The 21,634-nt window shown below is 35.0% G+C and overlaps 1 protein-coding gene across 3 annotated transcripts in view; it reads left to right on the top strand.

Moving 5' to 3' along the window:
* Positions 1–21,634, top strand: part of VPS13C (vacuolar protein sorting 13 homolog C) — a 183,204-nt gene that overhangs the window by 52,487 nt on the left and 109,083 nt on the right. For all 3 annotated transcript variants that reach the window (XR_009399065.1, XM_059372078.1, XM_059372079.1), the window contains 8 exons: positions 10,182–10,311; positions 10,672–10,766; positions 13,211–13,353; positions 14,165–14,357; positions 15,576–15,690; positions 16,531–16,667; positions 18,171–18,294; positions 20,380–20,497. Coding sequence is in view for 2 of the 3 variants with exons in the window: in XM_059372078.1 (XP_059228061.1) it covers positions 10,182–10,311; positions 10,672–10,766; positions 13,211–13,353; positions 14,165–14,357; positions 15,576–15,690; positions 16,531–16,667; positions 18,171–18,294; positions 20,380–20,497 (1,055 nt within the window). In the remaining variant the exon portion in view is untranslated. The remainder of the gene's footprint in view (positions 1–10,181; positions 10,312–10,671; positions 10,767–13,210; positions 13,354–14,164; positions 14,358–15,575; positions 15,691–16,530; positions 16,668–18,170; positions 18,295–20,379; positions 20,498–21,634) is intronic.

Here is a 21,634-nt window from a genome sequence, read left to right as displayed (position 1 = left end):
TTCCTCTTTCCCTTCTTCTTTTTGCCCATAATTAGAATCAATTTATATTTCATAGTTTATGCTGATTTATCCCATTTGGCATATTCTACCTTGTCCACATCATTCCATCTCAATCTTATTATTCTGTAACATGACTTCTTTGGTAATTAAAAAAATAAATTTTAAGTGCAATACAACTCACGATAGAAAAGTTAGGAAGTAGAGATATACAAAGAAAGAAAATAGAAACACCTATTATCTCACACTAAAGATACCTACCATTAATATTTTTTTGTATATTCTCTTAGGTTTTTTTTTATATTCATAGATCTCCAGGAACATAATCTTGTTTTTATATTTATTTTTATTTTTTTAATTTTTAATTTTTTATAAACATATATTTTTATCCCCAGGGGTACAGGTCTGTGAATCACCAGGTTTACACACTTCACAGCATTCACCAAAGCACATATCCTCCCCAATGTCCATAATCCCACCCCCTCCTCCCAAACCCCCTCCCCCCAGCAACCCTCAGTTTCTTTTGTGAGATTAAGAGTCACTTATGGTTTGTCTCCCTCCCAATCCCATCTTGTTTCATTTATTCTTCTCCTACCCACTTAAGCCCCCATGTTGCATCACCACTTCCTCATATCAGGGAGATCATATGATAGTTGTCTTTCTCTGCTTGACTTATTTCACTAAGCATGATACGCTCTAGTTCCATCCATGTTGTCGCAAATGGCAAGATTTCATTTCTTTTGATGGCTGCATAGTATTCCATTGTGTATATATACCAATCTTGTTTTTAAATGGGACTAAAGCACTTACCTGTTCATTCATTTACTTAGTAAGTACTTGTTGAGAACCTGTTTTACTAGCATCATGGTGAAGAGCATGGACTCTGGAGTCAGCTTTGCCTACTTGTGTGATCTTAGGCTGGCTATTTAATCTCTCTGTGCCTCAGTTTCCTCATTTGTAAAATAGAATTGATTCATAATACCTACATCGTATAGGGTTGCTGTGAGAAGGGCATGATGATCCATGTAAAGCACTTGGGCTGCTGAATACCTGGAACATGATGATTACTAAATAGGTCATTTTCTTCATTATCATCATCATCATCATCATCATCATCATTTGCATTAGCAAACAGAAGTGAACAAGCAGACAAAAATCCCTCATTTACATTCTGGCAGAAGAAGGATAATAAAAATTTAAATAAAAATAAAGTAGAAAAGAATATAAAGAAGCAATATCTTACTTGCTAGGCGGTGATGATGATGATGATTGCAATTTTAAATTGGATGGTCAAGGAAAGCCTCACTAAAAAGGAAACATTTGAGCAAACACCTGAAGAAGATGAGGGAGTCACCAGAAAGTTATCTGAGGGAAAAACATACCAGGCAGAAAGAATATGGCAAGCTGGAAGGTTTGGAGGTGGGGGTTCATTCACAGAACTAAGGGAGTGGTGAGAGAGAAGAGAGTGGTGGTTAATGAGGTCAGAACAGTATAGTGGAGTAGTGAGGGTGGTACTTTGGGAGTTGGGGAGGGCGCCAGCTTGTAGAGCCTTGAAATAATTGTGTGAATTTGACTTTTACTCTGAATTTGCAGAGCCATTTGGAGAATAGAATGATATAACCCAACTTAAGTTTTAAAATGCATTCTGGCTGCTCTTTTGAAAACAGGTTGTAAAGGGAGAACAAGGGTGAAAATAGGGAGATCAGTTAGGATGCTACTGAAATATTTGAAGAGAAATAATTGTACCTTGGCTGAGAGTAGTTGCAATGGAAGTGAAGAGAAAGGGTCATATTCTGGATGTTTTTCGAACATGGAGCTAATATTTCCCAACTGGTATGGGTTATAAGAGAGAAGTTGGAGATGACTTTAAAGATTTAGGCCTGTTGCAGTTGGAAAGATGCAGTTTTCATGAAAAGAGATGGGGAAGTCTGGATAGAACAAGCTTGGGTGAGATGGAGAGATCAGGAATCCAGTTTGGGACCTGTTAAGTTTTAGGTATATTTTAGACAATGATGTGTGGAGCAACAGAGTAGGATCTTAGATACATGAATGTGTGGTTTAGAAGAAAAATCTGTGCTATATATATAAATTTGGGAGAGGCGAACACCTAGAAGGTATTTAAAACCATGACATTGAATGAGATCACCAAAGAAATTAGAGTAACTAGTGAAGTGTTCCAAAGACCCAAATTACTTTGTTATAGATCACAGAGATGAGAACCAACAAAGATGACCATGGAGGAGTTGCCAGAGGTATATAGTTGGGAAACTCTGTGATTGTAATCTCCTCAAAGTGAAGTGAGGAAAGAAAAAGGGAGTGATCTACTGTAACAGAAACATGATTAGTCAACTGAGCTGGGGACTGAGAATTGACTATTAGATTTACCAAAATATGGGGTATTTCAGCCATTACTTCTTTCAAATAATTTTTTTTTTTTTTTTAAGTAGGCTCCTCTTTCAGCATGGAGTCCAACACTGGGCTTGAACTCAGGACCCTGAGATCAAGACCTGAGTTGAAATCAAGAGTCAGACACTTAACTGACTAAACCACCTAGGCACCCCTCTTCAAATAATTTTTGATCAAATTTCTTTCTTCTTCCCCTTTTGGACTCTGATTTTATTCACACACAAACACACACACACACACACACACACACACACTTGACCCTTGAGCAATATAGGGATTAGGGACCCATTGCATAGTAAAAAATCTGCATATAACTTTAGACTCCCCCAAAACTAAACTACTAATAGCCTACTGTTGACCAGAAACCTTACTGGTAATATAGACAGTTGATTAATACATACTTTTATGTTATATATATTATATACTATATTTTTATAATAAAGTAAGCTAGTGAAAAGAAAATGTTAATAAATCTAGGGAAGAGAAAATACATTGACAGAATTATACATATATTTATTTTTAAAAAGTCCATGTGTAAGTTCACCTGTGTAATTCAGACCTGTGTTCAAATAATTTCTGGTCTAGATTTCTTTCTGCTTTCCTTCTTGAACTTCAATTTCATACACATACACACAAGTATGTACATCTATATGCATGTATGTAAATATATACTTATACATGAGATCTTTCAATATACCACAAGTTCCTGAGACATTGTTCCATTTTTTTCATTAATCTTTTTACTCTTTGTTTTTTTAAATGGATAATTTCTGTTGATATGCCTTCAAGTTTATACTTTTCTCTGTCATCTCCATTTTAATATTAGCCCATCCTAATTTTTATTTTAGATAATTTTTTTTAGGTCAAAAACTCCTTCTGAGTTCCTTTTTATAGTTTCCACTTCTCTGCTAAAAATTCCAATCTTTTTAGTAATTTCAAGTATCCTTCCCTTCCTATCATGTGACAAAGATAATTCAAGTAATTTCCCTTTCTATCATGTAACAAAGGTAACATCGATTCTCTGCTGGTTTTAACATCTAAGTAATCTGATTGTTGACATCTGTTAATTGTCTTTTCCCTTGAAAATGGGTCACATATCTTTTTTTTTTTTTTAACTGCATCATATCCTAGGCATTGTGATATTATGTTGTCTCTGAGTGCTTCTTATATTCTGCAAAACGTTGATATTTTGCCTTAGCACACAACCTAATGATCTTTAGTTTTGTTTTGCATTCTGTGGATCTTGGTTCAAATCTCAATTCCATATTTTCTGCCTTTGGTATGTTGGTTTAGGTCCATTTTGCACATGAATAGCACAAGAATTTGTTGGAGACTTGTGCAGGTGGGTTCATATCTCATTTCAGGTCTCTAAAGCTTTGCTGCTTTCCTTTAGGTTACTTTTATACATGGGCAGCTTGGGTTAGACTGAAATTCATGCAGGTGCATACACAGAATTAAGAGATAACCATTCTGTGACTCTTCTCCCTCTAGCATGTCCCTTGTCCCCTCCGGTTTACACGGACTCAATTTTCTCATTCCTCAGCCAAACTGTAGAATTTCTTTCAGGTATTCAGCTGCTTGTGCCTCTGCAGTGCTCCATGATTCAGGCCTGCCTCAGGATACAGCCATGTGAAGTAGTTTTCTCTAGCTGCATAATAAACTCAGTGGCTTAAAGCAATACACATTTATTTATTTATTTAAGATTTTATTTATTTTTTGGCAGTGAGATCATAAGTAGGCAGAGCAGCAGGCAGAGAGAGTGAAGCAGGCTCCTTCCTGAGCAGAGAACCCGATGTTGGACTCGATCCCAGGACCCAAGATAATGGCCTGAGCAAAGGCAGAGGCTCAACCCATTATCTCAGAGTTTCTCTGGGTCAGAAGTTCAGGTATAGCTTACCTGAGTTCTCTGCTTATGGTCTCAAAATATTGCCCTCAAGATGTTGGCTGGGACTGTAGTTTCACTTGGAGTGTCACCGATGAAAGATCTACTTTTGTTGGTGGATTTTCTGTGGAATGGAGAACTTGAGTTTCTTGCTGGCTGTTGGCCAGAGGCTGTGCTTAGCTCTTAAATTTCATATCATTTCCTTGCCAGATGGGCCTCCAGACATAGGCAGCCCACAATATGGCAACTTGTTTTTTCAAAGGGAGAGAAAGACTCCAGCAAGACAGCTGGTATAGTTTCATGTACATAATGACATACACCTTGTCACCTTTGCCATATTCTGTTGGTTAGAAACAGGCTGTAGGGCATATCCACGCTAAAAGGAAGAGGAATGCTCACGGGCAAGAATAGGAGGGAAAAGTTATGGGGTGGAAGGGGGTAGGGAGACCATGTAAAAAACAAATCAAAATAAAACATGGGAAGCTCACTCTGATGAAGGTCACTCCTCCAGGTTTTGACTCATTTCCATCATCTGCCTACTTTGCTTTTTAGAGTTTATTGTAGATATTTTTGTATTTTTAGAATTTTTAGTCATCAGCATGAAGGATGGGCTATAGAGGGCTTATGTCACCATGGAACTGAAAATTTATTTTTGGATTTAGCAATAAGGAAGTCATTTAAAAAACAATGTTTATGAGAGAATGTAGGTAGAAACTTGATAGGAATGAGAGAGAGGGGATGTAAGGGGAGAACAGGTAAATGGAGCAGTGCCTGGTGGGGGAATGTGGAGTCAAGAAATGTTTTATAATTTGCTGTTACTTCCTTTAAAAAATGTATTAGTGTAAAAAATGTATTAGTGTTTTATTTTTATGCCAATAGAATAATTTATTCAGCATTTTAAATAGCTTCTGTGCATATATCAGAATTTGTTTCCCTATTTCCCACTGGTTATATTTAAGTATAAATGAGACTTCAATGAACAGTCTTGTCTACATGCTTTCTCAAACATCTCTTGTTTTCTTTTTTTTTTTTTTAAAGATTTTATTTATTTATTTGACAGACAGAGATCACAAGTAGGCAGAGAGGCAGGCAGAGAGACAGAGAGAGGAGGAAGCAGACTCTCCTGCTGAGCAGAGAGTCCCAACGTGAGGCTCGATCCCAGGACTCTGGGATCATGACCTGAGCCGAAGGCAGAGGCTTTAAGCCACTGAGCCACCCAGGTGCCCCCATCTCTTGTTTTCTTAGAGCACCTGTGCTCCCCAAGGTACAGTTTTTGGGTCAGGGTATATGAGTATTCTAGAAGTTATTTGCTACTGCTGGGCCTTGTTCCTATGAATTAAAGGAATGATTTTCCAAAAGGAACAGATCATTTCAATCCTTCCTAAGTTGAGTTGCTTGACTTTTATTGGATGTTCTTTTTAAAAAATTTTTTTTTTCAGAGAGAGTACAAGTTGGGGATGGGGCGGAGGAGAGGCAGAGGGAGAGGGGGAGAGAGAGAGAGAGAGAAAATCTTAAGTAGGCTTCACGTTCAGCATGGAGCCCAACACAGGGCTCAGTCTCAGGACACTGAAATCATGACCTGAGCTGAAAGCAAGAGTTGGACACTTAACTGATACCCCTAATTGGGTGTTCTTAATACCAGTTACCAGGTGCTTAAAAATTGACAAAAGAGGATTGTTGAATGCTGTAGACAAAGGGATGGATATACATGAAGAAAAGGCATTTAGAGTCATCCGAGGTGAAGTTTTTTATTGCAAAAGAGAATCCACAGGGTCACAGAATTTAAAAGATAGGCAGGAACTGGCTGAGGTTATTTACCGTATAGTCTTTGCTGAACCAGGAAGGAGGTGAAGACAACAGAGAGTATTAACGTGAAAGGATTCTGTATTTCTCTTTGTATTAGGTCATATGTATTTAAAATCTATTTTTGGTCTCATGTAGATATATTTTACTTTGAAATAATTATAGATTCATAGGAAGTAAAGCAAAGATAACTCACAGAAGTCCTTAGGTACTCTTCCCTCAGTTTTCCCCAATGGTTATATCTGACATAATTATAATATTAAAATCAAGGATTAGATACTAGTACATTATGTGTATATAGTTCTAGATCAGTATACATTTTTAAATATATTTTTAAGTGATAATTGTCAAGATACAGGAAAGTTTTTCCCAGTATTTTTTATTTTGTTTTATTTTCTTCTTAGTTTGAAAATAAACTTCTTCACTGTTTGAAATTAGTATTTTTATTTTTTGTGCTTTCTAATTAATTCACTCTGTCTTTTCTCTTTATGAAGTCTTTTTAAATTTTTGAGTTTATTTTGAAATTCTTCAAAATCTGTGACATGCTAATCACAGCTTTACAAACATTTCAGTGCTAATAGTGGCTTTATCTTTTAAAATATTTAAAAAAATTTTTTTAGGAATTTAAATAGAGATTTAGGAGGGGGAAGGTGAATGTTACGTTGGTCACTACATTATCTTAATGTCTCTTATCGACATTACTTTTGAAATTTCTCTTGATTAATTCACTTTTCAAAATAAAAGTGTTCCCCTTAAAGTTTAAAAGTATATGTTATAGAATACTAAAAAGTAAAATTTTTATGTGTGATAAAAAAGATGGTAACAAAAAAATTTAGTGCCTGCTCTTTTAAAATCATTAGTTAGGGGCACCCTGGGTGGCTTAGTCAGTTAAATGTTGGATCTTGAACTCCGGGTTGTGAGTGCAAGCCCCAGGCTATGCTCCATGTTGGGGGTGAAGCCTACTTAAAAAAAAAAAAAAAAAAAAAATTTTTTTAGTTTTTAACATATTTTAAAAACCCTTTTAACTAAACTTAGAATTTTTTTTTAAAAGTAGACTCCACATCCAGCGTGGATCACTGTGTGAGGCTTGAACTCACAACCCTGAGATCAAGACCTGGGTTGATATCAAGATCCAACGCTTAACTGACTAAGCCACTGGTGTGCCCCAACATTTTTTGTTTTAAGTAATCTCTGTGCCCAATGTGGGGCTTAAACTCATGGCCCTGACATCAAGAGTCGCATGTTCTACCCATAGAGCCATCAGGCACCCCTGTTGAGTTAAAAGGTTTTTAATAAAATGTCAAATACTGTACAGCTGTTCCTGTATCTAGATTTACAGAGAACTGTTCACAAATCCATCTATTTATTAAGTCCAGTATGTAGGACAGGTTTAGGCTTGCAGGCTGAGGTTGCATTTTCTCTAAAAGAATTGTTGATAGATGTTTTAAAGCTTAAAAACCCAGATGGTATACATTTAATTGGATGCCTTTGCTGAAACAGCTCAGTTTCATCTACTCCCTGCTTGATGATCTCTCCTGTTGTTGAGGAAACTCTTATGTGGTATCTCATTGGTTCTGAAACTTGCTGCATATTAGAATCTATAGGGAATTTGTTCAAAACCGATGCCTAGAGTTCACTTCCTCAGGTTTTTTGGTGGGGCTTGGGCATTGTTGTTTTTTGTTTCTGTTTTTTTTGAAGTTTCCTGATGATTCTTAAGTGCATCAAGGACTGAACACCACTGAGTTCTGTATTGATACACAGTAAATGATTGAGCTGATTTGTCATTCACTTTCAGTTCAGAAATTCAAACAGGGCCTGAATGTATGCGCTTATCTCTGGCTTGTGACAAAAATGTCACTTTTCCTCCATGCTTATTCTTTATGTTCTCAGGCACTACTCTAGTCTCTTCCTGAATTATCAATGGTGTAATAGTGCTCTTCCATTACTACTTTTATTTTGTAAAGGATGAGCCCTTTTCATAGGTTGCATGATTTCTTTGTCCTAAAGATTAATACCTGCTATCGAACTATGTAGCCTCTATTTAAATGATAGATAGATTTGAAATTTTTTAAGCCACTTTCAGGTTTTATTATTTCTTATTTTGTTTCTTATTTCAAGTGCTTCTTCTCAGTAACACTTAACCCTTACAACTTCTTTTGTTATGGACATGATGGGGTTAGTTCCACTCAAAAAATATCTCAAAGCAAAAGACAAACACAGTAAGCACTTGGATTAATGATACTGTACCTAAGTCTGACATGAATTCCAGATATTGGTGTCTAAGAATTGATTTGCTTTTGCTGAAGCTTTGTATTTGTGAACATTTTAAAGTAGAAAGTTTAGTAGCAGGAATGAAAATGGTAGCTAACATTTTCTTGGTCTGATTTCCTGGGTATTGTCAATTCTGAGGAAAGTACTATTTTCTTCAATTTATATTAGCAAATTAAGACATAGGTTAGACAAATTGTCTAAGTTCTACTTATCATGAAAAATACCAAAAAGAACACTAATCTTCTATACCAAGAGAATAAAGGAGCTAGATGTTATTTCATATAGAATATAAAGTAATCAGATATATATTTTTTACTTAATATATTTCTGACCAATGAAAATGGGTTGGTAATCTTGACAAAGATAGTTATGGCTGAGGTATAAATGATAAAACTTTGATAGTTTTGCTCACAGATGTAGACCTCTTCCCCATTTCTTTTTTTAAAAAGATTTTATTTATCTGACAGAGAGAGATCACAAGTAGACAGGCTGGTAGAGAGAGGGAGAAGCAGGCTCCCTGCTGAGCTGAGACCCCCTGGGGCTAGATCCCAGGACCCTGAGATCATGACCAGAGCAGAAAGCAGAGGCTTTAACCCACTGAGCTACCCAGGTGCCCCCTCATTTCTTTAATATCTAGTTGTTAAAGAGAACTTACCTGGGTGCTTGGGTGGCTCAGTCGCTTAAGTATTTGCCTTTGGCTCAGGTCATGAGCCCAGGGTCCTGAGATTGAGTCCTGTCTGGCTTCCTGCTCATCCTGTTTCTCCCTCTGCTCCCCAACCCCCACCCTGCTTACACGCTCTCTCTCAAATAAAATCTTTAAAAATAAATACAATAAAGAGAACTTACTTAACTTAGTTTAAACTTCTCTTTACTAATTCAGCTCTTTTTTTTCAATTTCCCTTTTGGAGTATTTTACCTTTTGTAATATGGGGAGACTTGCAATAGGCTACGAGTTCATTACCATTTTAAAATACTATAAATTTTAAGTGGGAAAATTATTAAAGTTTACTTATTCAAGAAATGAGAAGATAGAGTCTAAATAATTTATCCCCTTTATTCTATTCATCCTCTGTTTTCTGCTTTTTAGTTATCTATATTTTAGTATTTCAAGGATTTGCAGAAAATCAAGACAGAATTTATTGAAAAGAGAATGAAATGAGATTCAAGGACTATCTGTTTTTATTTATATTTGACCCTTTTCCCATGTCATAGGTAGCAAGCCAGCAATGTATATGAATTCTGAAATATAATTGTTTTAAATTAATTAATGCTTCTGAGGGTGGAAGCATCTTTTTAGAGAACTTTTTTTTGTTCTTGTTAGAGAGAGAGACAGAGCGGGAGCACAGGCAGACAGACTGGCAGACAGAGGCAGAGGGAGAAGCAGGCTCTTGCCGAGCAAGGGGCCCGAAGTGAGACTAGATCCCAGGATGCTGGGATCATGACCTGAGCCAAAGGCAGCCACTTAACCAACTGAGCCACCCAGGCGTCCCTTTAGAGAATTTTTTATTTTATAAATCTGCAGTCTTAGTGGCTTGTTACCTTAAACATTTGGAAGATATTGCTAAAAAAAAATTCACTTGAAACTTTTAGTGTGTTTCTGTCAACATGCAGCATCATCAACATTTTATCAATAGGTGTGGAAGGTAAATTAACAGTGTAACTATATTAACGAAATCATGTTGAACACCATTTCAGAAGGCTTTCTTGACTGTTTTTAACCTAATGTACGGTTAAACAAATTAACCATTGTTTTTACCCAGCTACACCTAAAAACAAAGAGGAAATTTACTCTTTAAATAAATTAAAAAATTTTTACTTTCAGGTGGTTCGATCTGGGCAAAAATTAAGGAAAAAGTCTACTGACACAGGCGAGAAACGTGGAGGCTGGTTTAGTGGGTTTTGGGGTAAGAAGGAGTCTAAGAAAAAAGATGAAGAATCTTTGATTCCTGAAAGTAAGTTCCAAATCAGATAATTTATTGTAACTGATAAGAAAAAAATATATAAATTTATTTTATATTAGAAGTTTCACTTAATTTTTAACATACCTAGGGAGTTCTAAAGTCCTTATGTGAGACCAGAATTCTGTTAATGGTGTCTCTTTGCCTTTTCTTGATATAAGCAAATAAATACATGATGTTTGTTTTAAATAGGCAAAGAAATATATTAGAAGAGATTACCTGGGTGCTTTTGCGTTTGTGCATTTGCTTGAGCAATGACTTTTCAGGCACTTGTTAGTTTCTTTGATGTTTTTTTAAATTTTATCTGTAAAATTGAAGCAATTGATTTCTTAAAGAACTGTACTTTCTTTGTAGCTATTGATGACATTATGACTCCAGAGGAAAAAGATAAGCTCTTCACTGCTATTGGTTATAGTGAGAGCACCCACAACTTAGCTTTACCCAAGCAGGTAATTATTTTTAGGTGGTTTTAGAGGTATTTTGAATTGGATTAAATGAGTTAATGATTTTTATAAAAATCTGTCATTTGTTTCTTCTCACAAGAGTATGTAAGAAGAATTGGAGTAAATTCTTTTTTAAATGTTTGATAGAATTTACCAGTGACATTATCAGGTCCTGAGGTTTTCTTTGTCAGGAGGTTTCTGATTACTGACTCAATCTCCTTACTCATTATTGGTCTGTTCAGATTTTCTGTTTCTTCATGATTCAGTCATGGTGAATTGAACATTTCTAGAAATTTCTCCATTAGGTTGTCTAATTTGTTGGTATATAGTTATTCATAGGAGACTTTTACTATGATCCTTTGTATTTCTGTGGTTATCAGTTGTGATAGCTCCTCTTTTACGTATAATTTTATTCATTTGTCTTTCTTCCTTGCTTAGTCTAGCTAAAGGTTTGTCAGTTTAATTTTTAAAGAGCCAACTCTTGGCTTTATTAATCTTTTCTATTGTTTTTTTTAATTCTCTATTTCACCTCTAATTTTTATTATTTCCTTTCCTCTAACTTTGGGCTTTGGGATGCCTAGGAGGCTTTGTTGGTTAAGTGTCTACCTTCAGCTCAGGTCAGAATCCCAGGGTCCTGGGATGGAATGGAGCCCAGCATTTGGCTCCTTGTTCAGCAGGGAAACTGCTTCTCCCTCTGCCTACCATTCCCCCTGCTTGTGCTCTCTCTGACAAATAAATAAAATCTTTAACTTTGGGCTTAGTTTAATTCTTCTTTTTCTAGTTTCTTGAGGTGTAAACTAAATTGTTTATTTCATATCCTTCTTCTTGTTTTATGAATTTATCACTATAAACTTCCCTATTAGAAGGAAGATGCTTCTGCTCTATCTCATAAGTTTTGATGTATTGGGTTTCTTTTTTTTTATATCTCATGTTTTCTTATTTTCCTTTTGATCTATTCTTTGATACAGTGGTTGTTGAGGGGTGTGTTATTTAATTTCCACATATTAGTGAGTTTTGTAGCTTTCCTCTTTTTTTTTTTTTTAAGATTTTATTTATTTATTTATTTGTCAGAGAGAGAGAGAGAGAGAGCACAAGCAGGCTGAGTGGCAGGCAGAGGCAGAGAGAGAATCAGGTTCCCCGCTGAGCAAGGAGCCTGATGCAGGACCTGATCCCAGGACACTGGGATCATGACCTGAGCCAAAGGCTGTGGCTTAACCAACTGAGCCACCCAGGTGTTATGTGACTTTCCTCTTAATAAGTTCTTATTCCTTTGTGGTTGGGAAAGATACTTAATATAACTGACATCTTCTTGAATTTTTTTAAACTTGTTTCATTGCCCAATATATGCTCTATCCTAGGAAATGTTTCTGTGGTCTTGAGAAGAATGTTTATTCTGCTGCTGTTGAGTGGAATGTTTTGTGCATTTCTCTTAGGTCCTTTTGGCTTACAGTGTTTTAATCCATTGTTTCTTTATTGATTCTCTGTTAAGATGAGTTATCTGTTGTTGAGAATGGATTACTGAAGTCCCCAACTATTGCCATTTATTTCTTTTTTTAGTTCTACTAGTATTTGCTTTATATATTTAGGTACTGTGATGTTGGGTGCATAAGTATTTACAAATCTTATGTTTTCTTGATGAAATATATTCATCATTATATAATAACCTTCTTATTTCTTTTGACAACATTTAAAGTTTATTTTCCTGTGATATGAATATAGCTACCCTTTTTGGGGAGAGTTACTTTTTGCTTGAAATATCTTTTTCCATTTCTTCACTTTTAGTCTATGTGTGTCCTTAAACCTAAAGTGAGTGTCTTTCTTGTAGGCAGCATATCATTGGCTCCTTTTTTTTTTTTTTAAATCCACTCTGCCATTTTTTATCTTTTTATTAGAAAATTTAATCTACTTCCTTTTAAAGTAATTATTTAGGTAAGGACCTACTGTTGCCATTTCATTAATTGTTTTCTGTTTTGTGAATCTTCCTCTCTTAGTGTGTGTCTTCCTTTGTGGTTTGATGAGAATCATCTCTCTGGTTCTCTGTCCTACCTCTTTTTGACCTATCAATTTTTTGGTCAGGATTTTTATTCTCAGTGTTTTTTTTTTAACCCTCCAAAGACATCAAGCAGATGTTCTCTATATTTTGTCCAGTTTTTGAGCCAGAGGATTGGTCTGAATTAGTTTGCTTTAGTGAAAGTTGGTGAATTGAGTATTTATGTGACAAAATATTTAGTGAAGTTTCATTTATTATCTCTAAAACTAGGAGAAAATGAATTTTGAATCCTTAAAGTTGTCCTTTTTGAACAATTTTGTAATTTTGTATTGAAATTTTTAATGTTCTTTTTGAGAATATTGTATTTAGATCACTTTATAATCCAACAAATTTAAATAAGAAATTATTAAAGAAAGTACTAATTAAACTATAACAATTTTCATTCATTTCCTTTGTTTAGTATGTTGCCCATATAATGACACTGAAGCTAGTAAGCACCTCTGTCACATTAAGAGAAAACAAAAATATTCCAGAAATATTGAAAATTCAGATAATTGGCCTGGGCACCCAAGTATCTCAGAGACCAGGAGCACAAGCACTTAAGTAAGTTTTAAAAAGCTTATTATTTCAGTTTTTGTTTCTAGATAAGACTTGGCCTCCAAATAACATTATTTAGCATTAAGCAACTGATTAATAATAATTCTTTACTTTATTTTCCTCTTGTGTTGGGCCTTTTTGTATCTGAATTTGTTTTGTAATGAAGCTGTATGAGGAGTTCATCATTTATTCTACCCTCTCTTCTTTCCTTCACAAATACTTCTTGGATACTGTTAAATTTATCAGTTTGATACTATGAAGGCTAGCACAGGAATATTTAGTTTCTGTTTTTTAGAAGTTTATGCTGGCTGTTAAGAGAGCATAGCCAGAAAGTTATAAGAACTATGTAACATATGAGAAAGCTCAGAAGTGAGAAGATGCTGTAAGGTGAAATGTTGATTGCCCCTTAGGCTCAGTCGCAGAGGAGAATGGGCTAGAAGAATTGGGACTTGGGGTAGGCAAGTAGAAAGGAGTAGAAGCAGGGATGAGGGTGTTTTCAGGTGACATGAAATAGATGAGTTCCTGAGTGAAGTTAGAGTGCATTCATGTGACAGTGATTGGAAATCCTATAGTGTTTGGGTGTTGGCCAAAGTGGACTTCTCATGTGGTTGAAGAGTTAAGAGCCAAAAACCAAAACAAAATCCCAGGTTGTATGGGTAATTAAATGTCAGGCCAAAGAGTTTGGACTTTACCTCAGGTAATGGGTATAGTACTGGCTCTCAAGGGAGTTTTTTTAAAAGGAAAATTTATATTTTAACCCATTACATTACACAGCATCTTAATTATGTTACTTATTTATTTACTCACTGAATTGTAGGGTAGAAGCAAAATTAGAACATTGGTATATAACAGGCCTGAAACAGCAGGGCGTTGTACCATCACTTGTGGCTTCCATTGGCGATACTACCTCATCCTTGCTTAAAATCGAGTTTGAAACCAATCCAGAGAACAGCACTGCTGACCAGACTCTGATTGTTCAGTCTCAGCCTGTGGAGGTCATCTACGATGCTGTAAGTGCAAGGAGAAAGTCAATCTTTATTAAACCCATCTTATACTTCTGGTGTATGGTTTTCTTATTTTTCCTCTTTTAACACTTAACATTTCTTTACTTAGCAACTAAATTTAGTAATACTTTTTTTCTTGTTTTAAAAGCAGTACATGTTTAACAGTTAATTTTGCTTTTTCATATGCTGCCATTTTTTTTTTTCCTGCTCTATTTACCTATGCTTATGTTAAAGTTAAAAAAAAAAATCTAATATACTATTCAAAAAGTCTGTGTTGGAGCATTGGTTGGTGGCTGCTTTCAGCTCAGGTCATGATCCCAGGGTCCTGGGATTGAGCCCAGCCTCATGCTCCCTGCTCAGAGGAGATCCTGCCTCTCCCTCTCCCTTCGCCCCTCCCCTGCCTCCTTGCACATACGCACTCTCTCTCGCCCATCAAATAAATAAATAAAATCTTTTTTAAAAAGTCCGTTTATTGTACCAACTACTTCCAAATAGTCCTGTTCCAGTTCAGTTTTGTGTATTTTCCCTTTTCCCTAAATATCTGGACCAATTCAAATAGCTTTAGGAGTAATTAAGAGAACATATTGTTCATATGGAAAGAAAAGGATTGGCATTTAGATGTTATTGAAAATGTTAGCTCAAATTCTGTATCTGTGGTTCCATCTTTTATTCACATGCTCTTAACTCATCTCAGGCTAGCCATCAGGCTCACTAATCATTGCATCCCTTGTAAGTTTGCCCTACTCTGTTGTTGAGAACTGTGACTTTTTTTTTTCTTTCCAGTTTATAGTTTAAGTGTAGTCACAGTCAGTGTGAGGCATTATATAAAGATTCTAGGCTCATTATATTCTCTGATTTTTTAATGATTTAAATTGTAGTAAAATACATAAAATTTACCATCTTGGCAATTTTTAAGTGTATATTTTAGTAGTAAGGTCTATTGCTATATCAACATGACACCTTAGAACATACAAAGTCACATTAATGACATGCACACATTTGTTGCCTCTCTAGTAAGCTTACCTGGGCTATTCCTTTTTTTTTTTTTTTTTTTAGGTTTTTGTTGCTGTTTCCACCAGGGAGAGATGCAATAGGGCAAAGTAGTTTTGGAGGTTTCTCCTAAGTTTGGAGCCACAGTTGTTTAGAATTAAACCGAAACCTTTTAAAATTTGTAATATGGAAAGTACTGTGTATAGCTTGCTTATATTTTAAATTATTTTGCAGAAAACCATCAATGCAGTGGTTGAATTCTTTCAGTCAAATAAAGGATTAGATCTTGAGCAAATAACATCAGCTACATTAATGAAGCTGGAAGAAATTAAAGAGAGAACAGCTACAGGTAAAGAATTTATCTGCATAAACATAAAGAAACTCATAATTTTATCTATTCTAATCAAAACATTGTATTTAAAATAGTATAGGTTGCTCTTTTCTTTTTTTTTTTTTAAATTCCATGAAGCTGCTTCATGAATTACCCAAGTCAAATATACCTGCTTGACTGAATGAGGAAGAGAATAATATGGGCACAAAGATGATTCTGTCTACAATTAAGAACCTATGCCTCAGGGACGCCTGGGTGGCTCAGTGGGTTAAGCCGCTGCCTTCAGCTCAGGTCATGATCTCAGGGTCCTGGGATCGAGTCCTGCATCGGGCTCTCTGCTCAGCAGGGAGCCTGCTTCCCTCTCTCTCTCTCTCTCTGCCTGCCTCTCTGTCTACTTGTAATCTCTCTCTGTCAAATAAATAAATAAAATCTTTAAAAAAAAAAAGAACCTATACCTCAGAGTGAGCTTGAGAAGGAAACGTTCCTCCACCTCAGCTCTAAAGGAATGGTTCCTAATACTGTATACTGTGTGTAAATCTGGTTCTAAAGATTCATACTTTTATACAGGATGGTCTCTAAACTCAAGCCAAGTGCTTTTTGTGGTTGCTTAACTAAAAAATGATGAATTTTTCTCTCTCTGGATAAAATACTAGCTATGTTGGGTTTACTGTACAGTGTAATGATATGACTGTCCCCCATTGACCATACGCAGTTTCACCTTAGATGCTTAATTTTGAGACTCTAGTTTGTGAGAACTGCTCCTCCGTAATACTTTTCAAGTGATACTTGTATTCTCATTGTTAATAATATACTTAAATATTTCAACTTGACTGTCTAATCTTTTTCTATTTCTTTTAGGACTTACACACATTATTGAAACTCGGAAAGTCCTTGATTTAAGGATAAATCTGAAGCCTTCTTATCTAATACTTCCACAGACAGGTTTCCACCATGAAAAGTCAGATCTTCTCATTTTAGATTTTGGTACATTTCGGGTAAGTGTATATCCATTTCTTCCTGCCCATTTTTGCTCAGTTTGGAAGCTAGCTATATGAAAGTTTCCTGTTTTTCCCTCAGAGTTTACTTTAATTAAACTTAGACTTATTTCCTCTTAGTATTTTGTCAAGCCTAGCTTAGATTGAGTATTTTTTCTATATTTTATGGCTATTAAAAAAAAAAACAGGAAAAACCTCTAAAATTTTCTTTGGTGATAGATGATTTGATATTGAGGACTGGATTATTGCTCTGTTTTTCTAGTTGGAGAGATGTACTCCTAGTTTTCTTTCTTTCTTTTTTTCTAATTTAATTTTCTTTCAGTGTTCCAAAATTCATTGTTTATGCACCACACCCAGTGCTCCATGCAATATGTGCCCTCCTTAATACCCACCACCAGGCTCACCCAACTCCTCACTCCCCTCCCCTCCAAAACACTCAGTTTGTTTCTCAGAGTCCACAGTCTCTCATGGTTTGTCTCCCCTTCCAATTTCGCCCTAACTCACTTCTCCTCTCCATCTCCCAGTATCTTCCATGTTATTCCTTATGCTCCACAAGTAAGTGAAACCATATGATAATTGACTCTCTGCTTGACTTATTTCACTCAGCATAAATACTCCTAGTTTTCAAATACTCATAGATTTCCAGAGTTTAATTACACAGTGTTAATTATTAATTTACATATTTTTACAATAGGAAATGATACACATATTAATATATGTTTGTAATCCCACTGTCAGCAATTAAGTCGAGTAAGAGAACTCTCAGGCTTTCTGTGTTGAACACATTAGAAATCCAGGCATCTGAGAAAAAGTGAAGGTTTCAAAACATACAGTTTCAAATGGATCCTTGCTTTGTTTGAGAAGAGGAAAAAGGAAGTAGAGATTGAAGCTGAGTTCTAAGGCTCATTTATTCAGGTGATGTAATGAGAAGAAGCAACAAAACCTGTGATTACATGGTGAAGAGGTCAGGTGAAGAGGTTAGGGGTGCCGAGCCATGAGAGGCATTAACTGCTGAGAGCCAGGAAGAGTTGTATGTCTAGACAGGTTATTTGAGGTAGACAACTGTGTAACTGAAACTTTAATTAATGCAAATATGCTGAGCACCTAGTACCCAAACATATAATAGATGTATATTGAAATATTATATTCCTAATAAAAGGCTTGCAAAAATTGTCAGAAAATTAAACAGAATGTGAACTGATTAAGGACAGTGTTTTCTTTTTAGTTAGGTTTTAAGAAAACACAACAAAAATATCAGTATATTTTTCTGTTAAGAAAATTGAAGTTTTGGGGCACCTGGGTGGCTCAGTCGTTAAGCATCTGCCTTCGGCTCAGGTCATGATCCCAGGGTCCTGGGATAGAGCCTTACCTTGACTCCCTCCTAAGCAGGAAGCCTGCTTCTACCTATCCCTCTTCCCCTGCCTGTGTTCCCTCTCTCACTGTGTCTCTATCAAATAAATAAATAAAATCTTTTTTAAAATATGAGGTTTCTGTCCATTTCAGCTTAACAGTAAAGATCAAGGTTTGCAGAAGACTAATAATTCATCTCTGGAAGAAATAATGGATAAAGCATATGACAAGTTTGATGTTGAAATAAAAAGTGTGCAGTTACTCTTTGCAAGATCAGGTAAGCAGTTGCTCAATTTTTAGGATCTTGAAATTATGTTGAGTAGCTTAGGTAAGTATATGCATATGTCTGCATGTATATCAACCCTGACAATATTTTGAACACATATCCTGTTGGTCACTTAAGAAAACGAAATTGGAGCCCATCAGTGCAAATCACTGCCACAGGTAGAAACAGAGATAAAAATATACCTATTCAGGGAGGCTGGGTGGCTCAGTGGGTTAATAAGCCTTTGCCTTCGGCTCAGGTAATGATCTCAGGGTCCTGGGATCAAGTCCCGCATCGGGCTCTCTGCTCAGCAGGGAGCCTACTTCTTTCTCTCTCTCGGCCTGCTTCTCTGCCTACTTGTGATCTCTGTCTGTCAAATAAATAAATAAAATCTTTAAAAATATATAGATATATAAATATTTAAAAATATACTATTCATCTGCAGGTACTTAGCACTGTTTGAATCTAGGTCCAGTCATTGCTTATTTTGTTGTGATATGACTAGGAAACTAACCAGAACGCAAAAATAGAAGTTGCCATTGGCTCAAGTTTTTCTGTCTTAGTGCTTTTGGGATGTCTCAGTGTTGTCTTTCCTTGCTGCTTTATTTGAAAATATTTTGACTATATTTGCCTAGTCATTATTTCAGTAGTATTACAACCTACTTTTGTAGATATCTGACAAGGATGGGTATAGTTTTAAAACCCTAAAAGTAGTTAATTATTTTCAAAAAGCTTTGGTGTTTTCTGTTGCTTAAGTAAAGAACACCGCTCTCCATACTTGTTTAGTTTCTAAATGCAATAATTATTTGCTAAGCATCCTTGAATATATCACTTTATGGTAGGTCATTGGAAGAAGGAACGTAACTCTGTGTACAGAGTGTATACTCTAATAGAATTGAAGAGCTATATTAAAATGTAAATACATAATGCTTTACTTAGTTTTTATATATTATGAGCCTATTAATTCTTTGAAGGGAAGAACTATTACACAGACCATTAAAACTGCCTTTTCTTTTGTATGTGTTTAATAATAATTGTTTGAGTTATAAGTGATAAAAGATGTTCAGTGACTGCTATCAGTTGAGATCTGTGTAGGATTCTGTTAGAGAAAAGTGATTATTATACTTTTTTATCATAAAATCTTATTTGATAAAACTCATTTGTATTTTAGAAGTATGTACTATATTAGTGTAATTTGCCTGAGGAACCCCAGAAACCTCTTTTTCCTCCCTCTGTCATTTTCTATTTTTTTTTCCTTTTTTTACTCCAACCACCTACCTTGATCACTAATTCCAGAATCAGGGCAAGATGTTATATAAATATTTTCCAAATAAATATTTACAATTATTTTTATATTATAGTCTTTGACTCCTATCAGTCTTGTTTTATTTTATTTAGTTTATTTTTTATTTTTGTATCATTGTTTATTTCAATCTTTTGTCAGCCATTTTGATTGTTCGGTTCCCCCATCTCATATGCTTATAAACATACTTGTATATAAAACTGTTTCTTTCCCACTTATTTTTTCCTTTGTTTTTATTCCCCATAGTAGATTATACTATATTAATATTGTGAATCACTTCATAGCCTTTAGATACATAAGCCAGATTGATAGCCTAGACATGATAGACCTAGGATTAAGATAAAGAATGTCAAATGGAGTTAGAGTAAATATGTTATTAATAACCCTCATTTTTAGAGAATGAGTGAATTTTAATTTTTTTCTTTGATGTGGATTGTATAATTTATTATAGCAAATTATTTTAGTATTCATACAGCTGTAATGGTCAATTCAATAAGAATTATTTAGTAATTAAGTGGGGAAAATGCCCACTTATTAAGAACTGTTACGCTATTGCTTCTCCGTCTTTTGGCTAAGATCAAGTGTGAACTGTTACTGCTGACTACAAAACATTTTAAAATAGGCAGTTATATTATTAACATCAATCTCACTTTTCAAAATATAGGTCATTTAACTTATATGCTGAAAGAAGTAGAAATTGGTATTTATCTAATATGTTTGCTATATTCTATTAAGTTAGAGTAATTTTTCAGAACATCTAAAAAATTAGCTTAATTTTAATTTTTTTTTTAAAGAGGAAAACTGGAAAGAGTGTCGATTTCAACATCCATCAACTATGCATATATTGCAACCCATGGATATTCATGTTGAGTTGGCCAAGGCAATGGTAGAAAAAGACATTAGAATGGCCAGGTAATGTATGAGTTTCTTTTATATTATAAAATTAGCAAGGTGACATATTTCTGTATCATTTACCGGATTTTAAAAAACTAGATTTGTGAAGGACAGAAAAAAATGATTATCGTATAGCAGAAACACATTTTTAAGAAAATGTTTATTTGAATTATGATGTATCACCTCTCTTATTCAAAAGTATCTTGACTTTTATATTATGCAAAAAGTTAGTTATCCATGTTTTTGAATGGATCAAATCCATGATTCAATATCAATAACATAAAATCTACAAAAATTAGCGATGTGGATGGAGCTAGAGAGTATTACGCTAAGCAAAATAAATCAGAGAAAGACAAATACTATATGACTTCAAATACTATATGAATATAAGAAACAAAAGATGAACATAAGGGAAAGAAAAAGAAAGGCAAACCAGAAAACAGACTCTTAACTATAGAGAATTGAGGGATAGTGGAGTGGAGGTAGATGGGGGAGATGTATTAAACCGATGGTGGATGTTAAGGAGGGCACTTGTGATGAGCACTGGGTGTTGTATGTAAGCGATGAATCACTAAACTCTATTCCTGAAACTAACATTACACTGTATGTTAACTAACTGGAATTTAAATAAAAATTTGAAACTAGAAAAAAATTAGAGGCTCTTTTGATAATGAAACCATATAAAATCTTGAAAATAATTCAAGGGAATAAAAAGTAGAAACTGAATTTTGAATTTAAGGAGATAATTATGAAATATTTATGCTGCCTTCTTAAAAACAGCCTTATTGAAATATTATTGACATTCAGTTAAGTCATCTTTTTAACTAACACAATTTGATAAGTTTTTACATACATATATATATATATCTATATATATATATATCTATGAAACCATCACTGCAGTCAAGATAATGAACACATCCATCATCCCAGGAAGTCCTTGTGTCCTTTTACATAGTTGGCCCTTGAACAGTTTTCCTCTTTAAAATTACCCCCATCCCAGTCCCACACTCGCTCACTTGAAAATCCATGTGTAACTTTTGATTTCCTTAAAACTCAACTACTAGGGCACCTGGGTGGCTCAGTGGGTTAAGCCGCTGCCTTTGGCTCAGGTCATGATCTCAGGGTCCTGGGATCGAGTCCTGCATCAGGCTC

The sequence above is a fragment of the Mustela nigripes genome, chromosome 13, assembly GCF_022355385.1.
Source record: "Mustela nigripes isolate SB6536 chromosome 13, MUSNIG.SB6536, whole genome shotgun sequence".
NCBI lineage: Eukaryota > Metazoa > Chordata > Mammalia > Carnivora > Mustelidae > Mustela > Mustela nigripes.
Note: the sequence above shows the minus strand (reverse complement) of the source record. Positions and strands in the feature narration are given on the sequence as shown.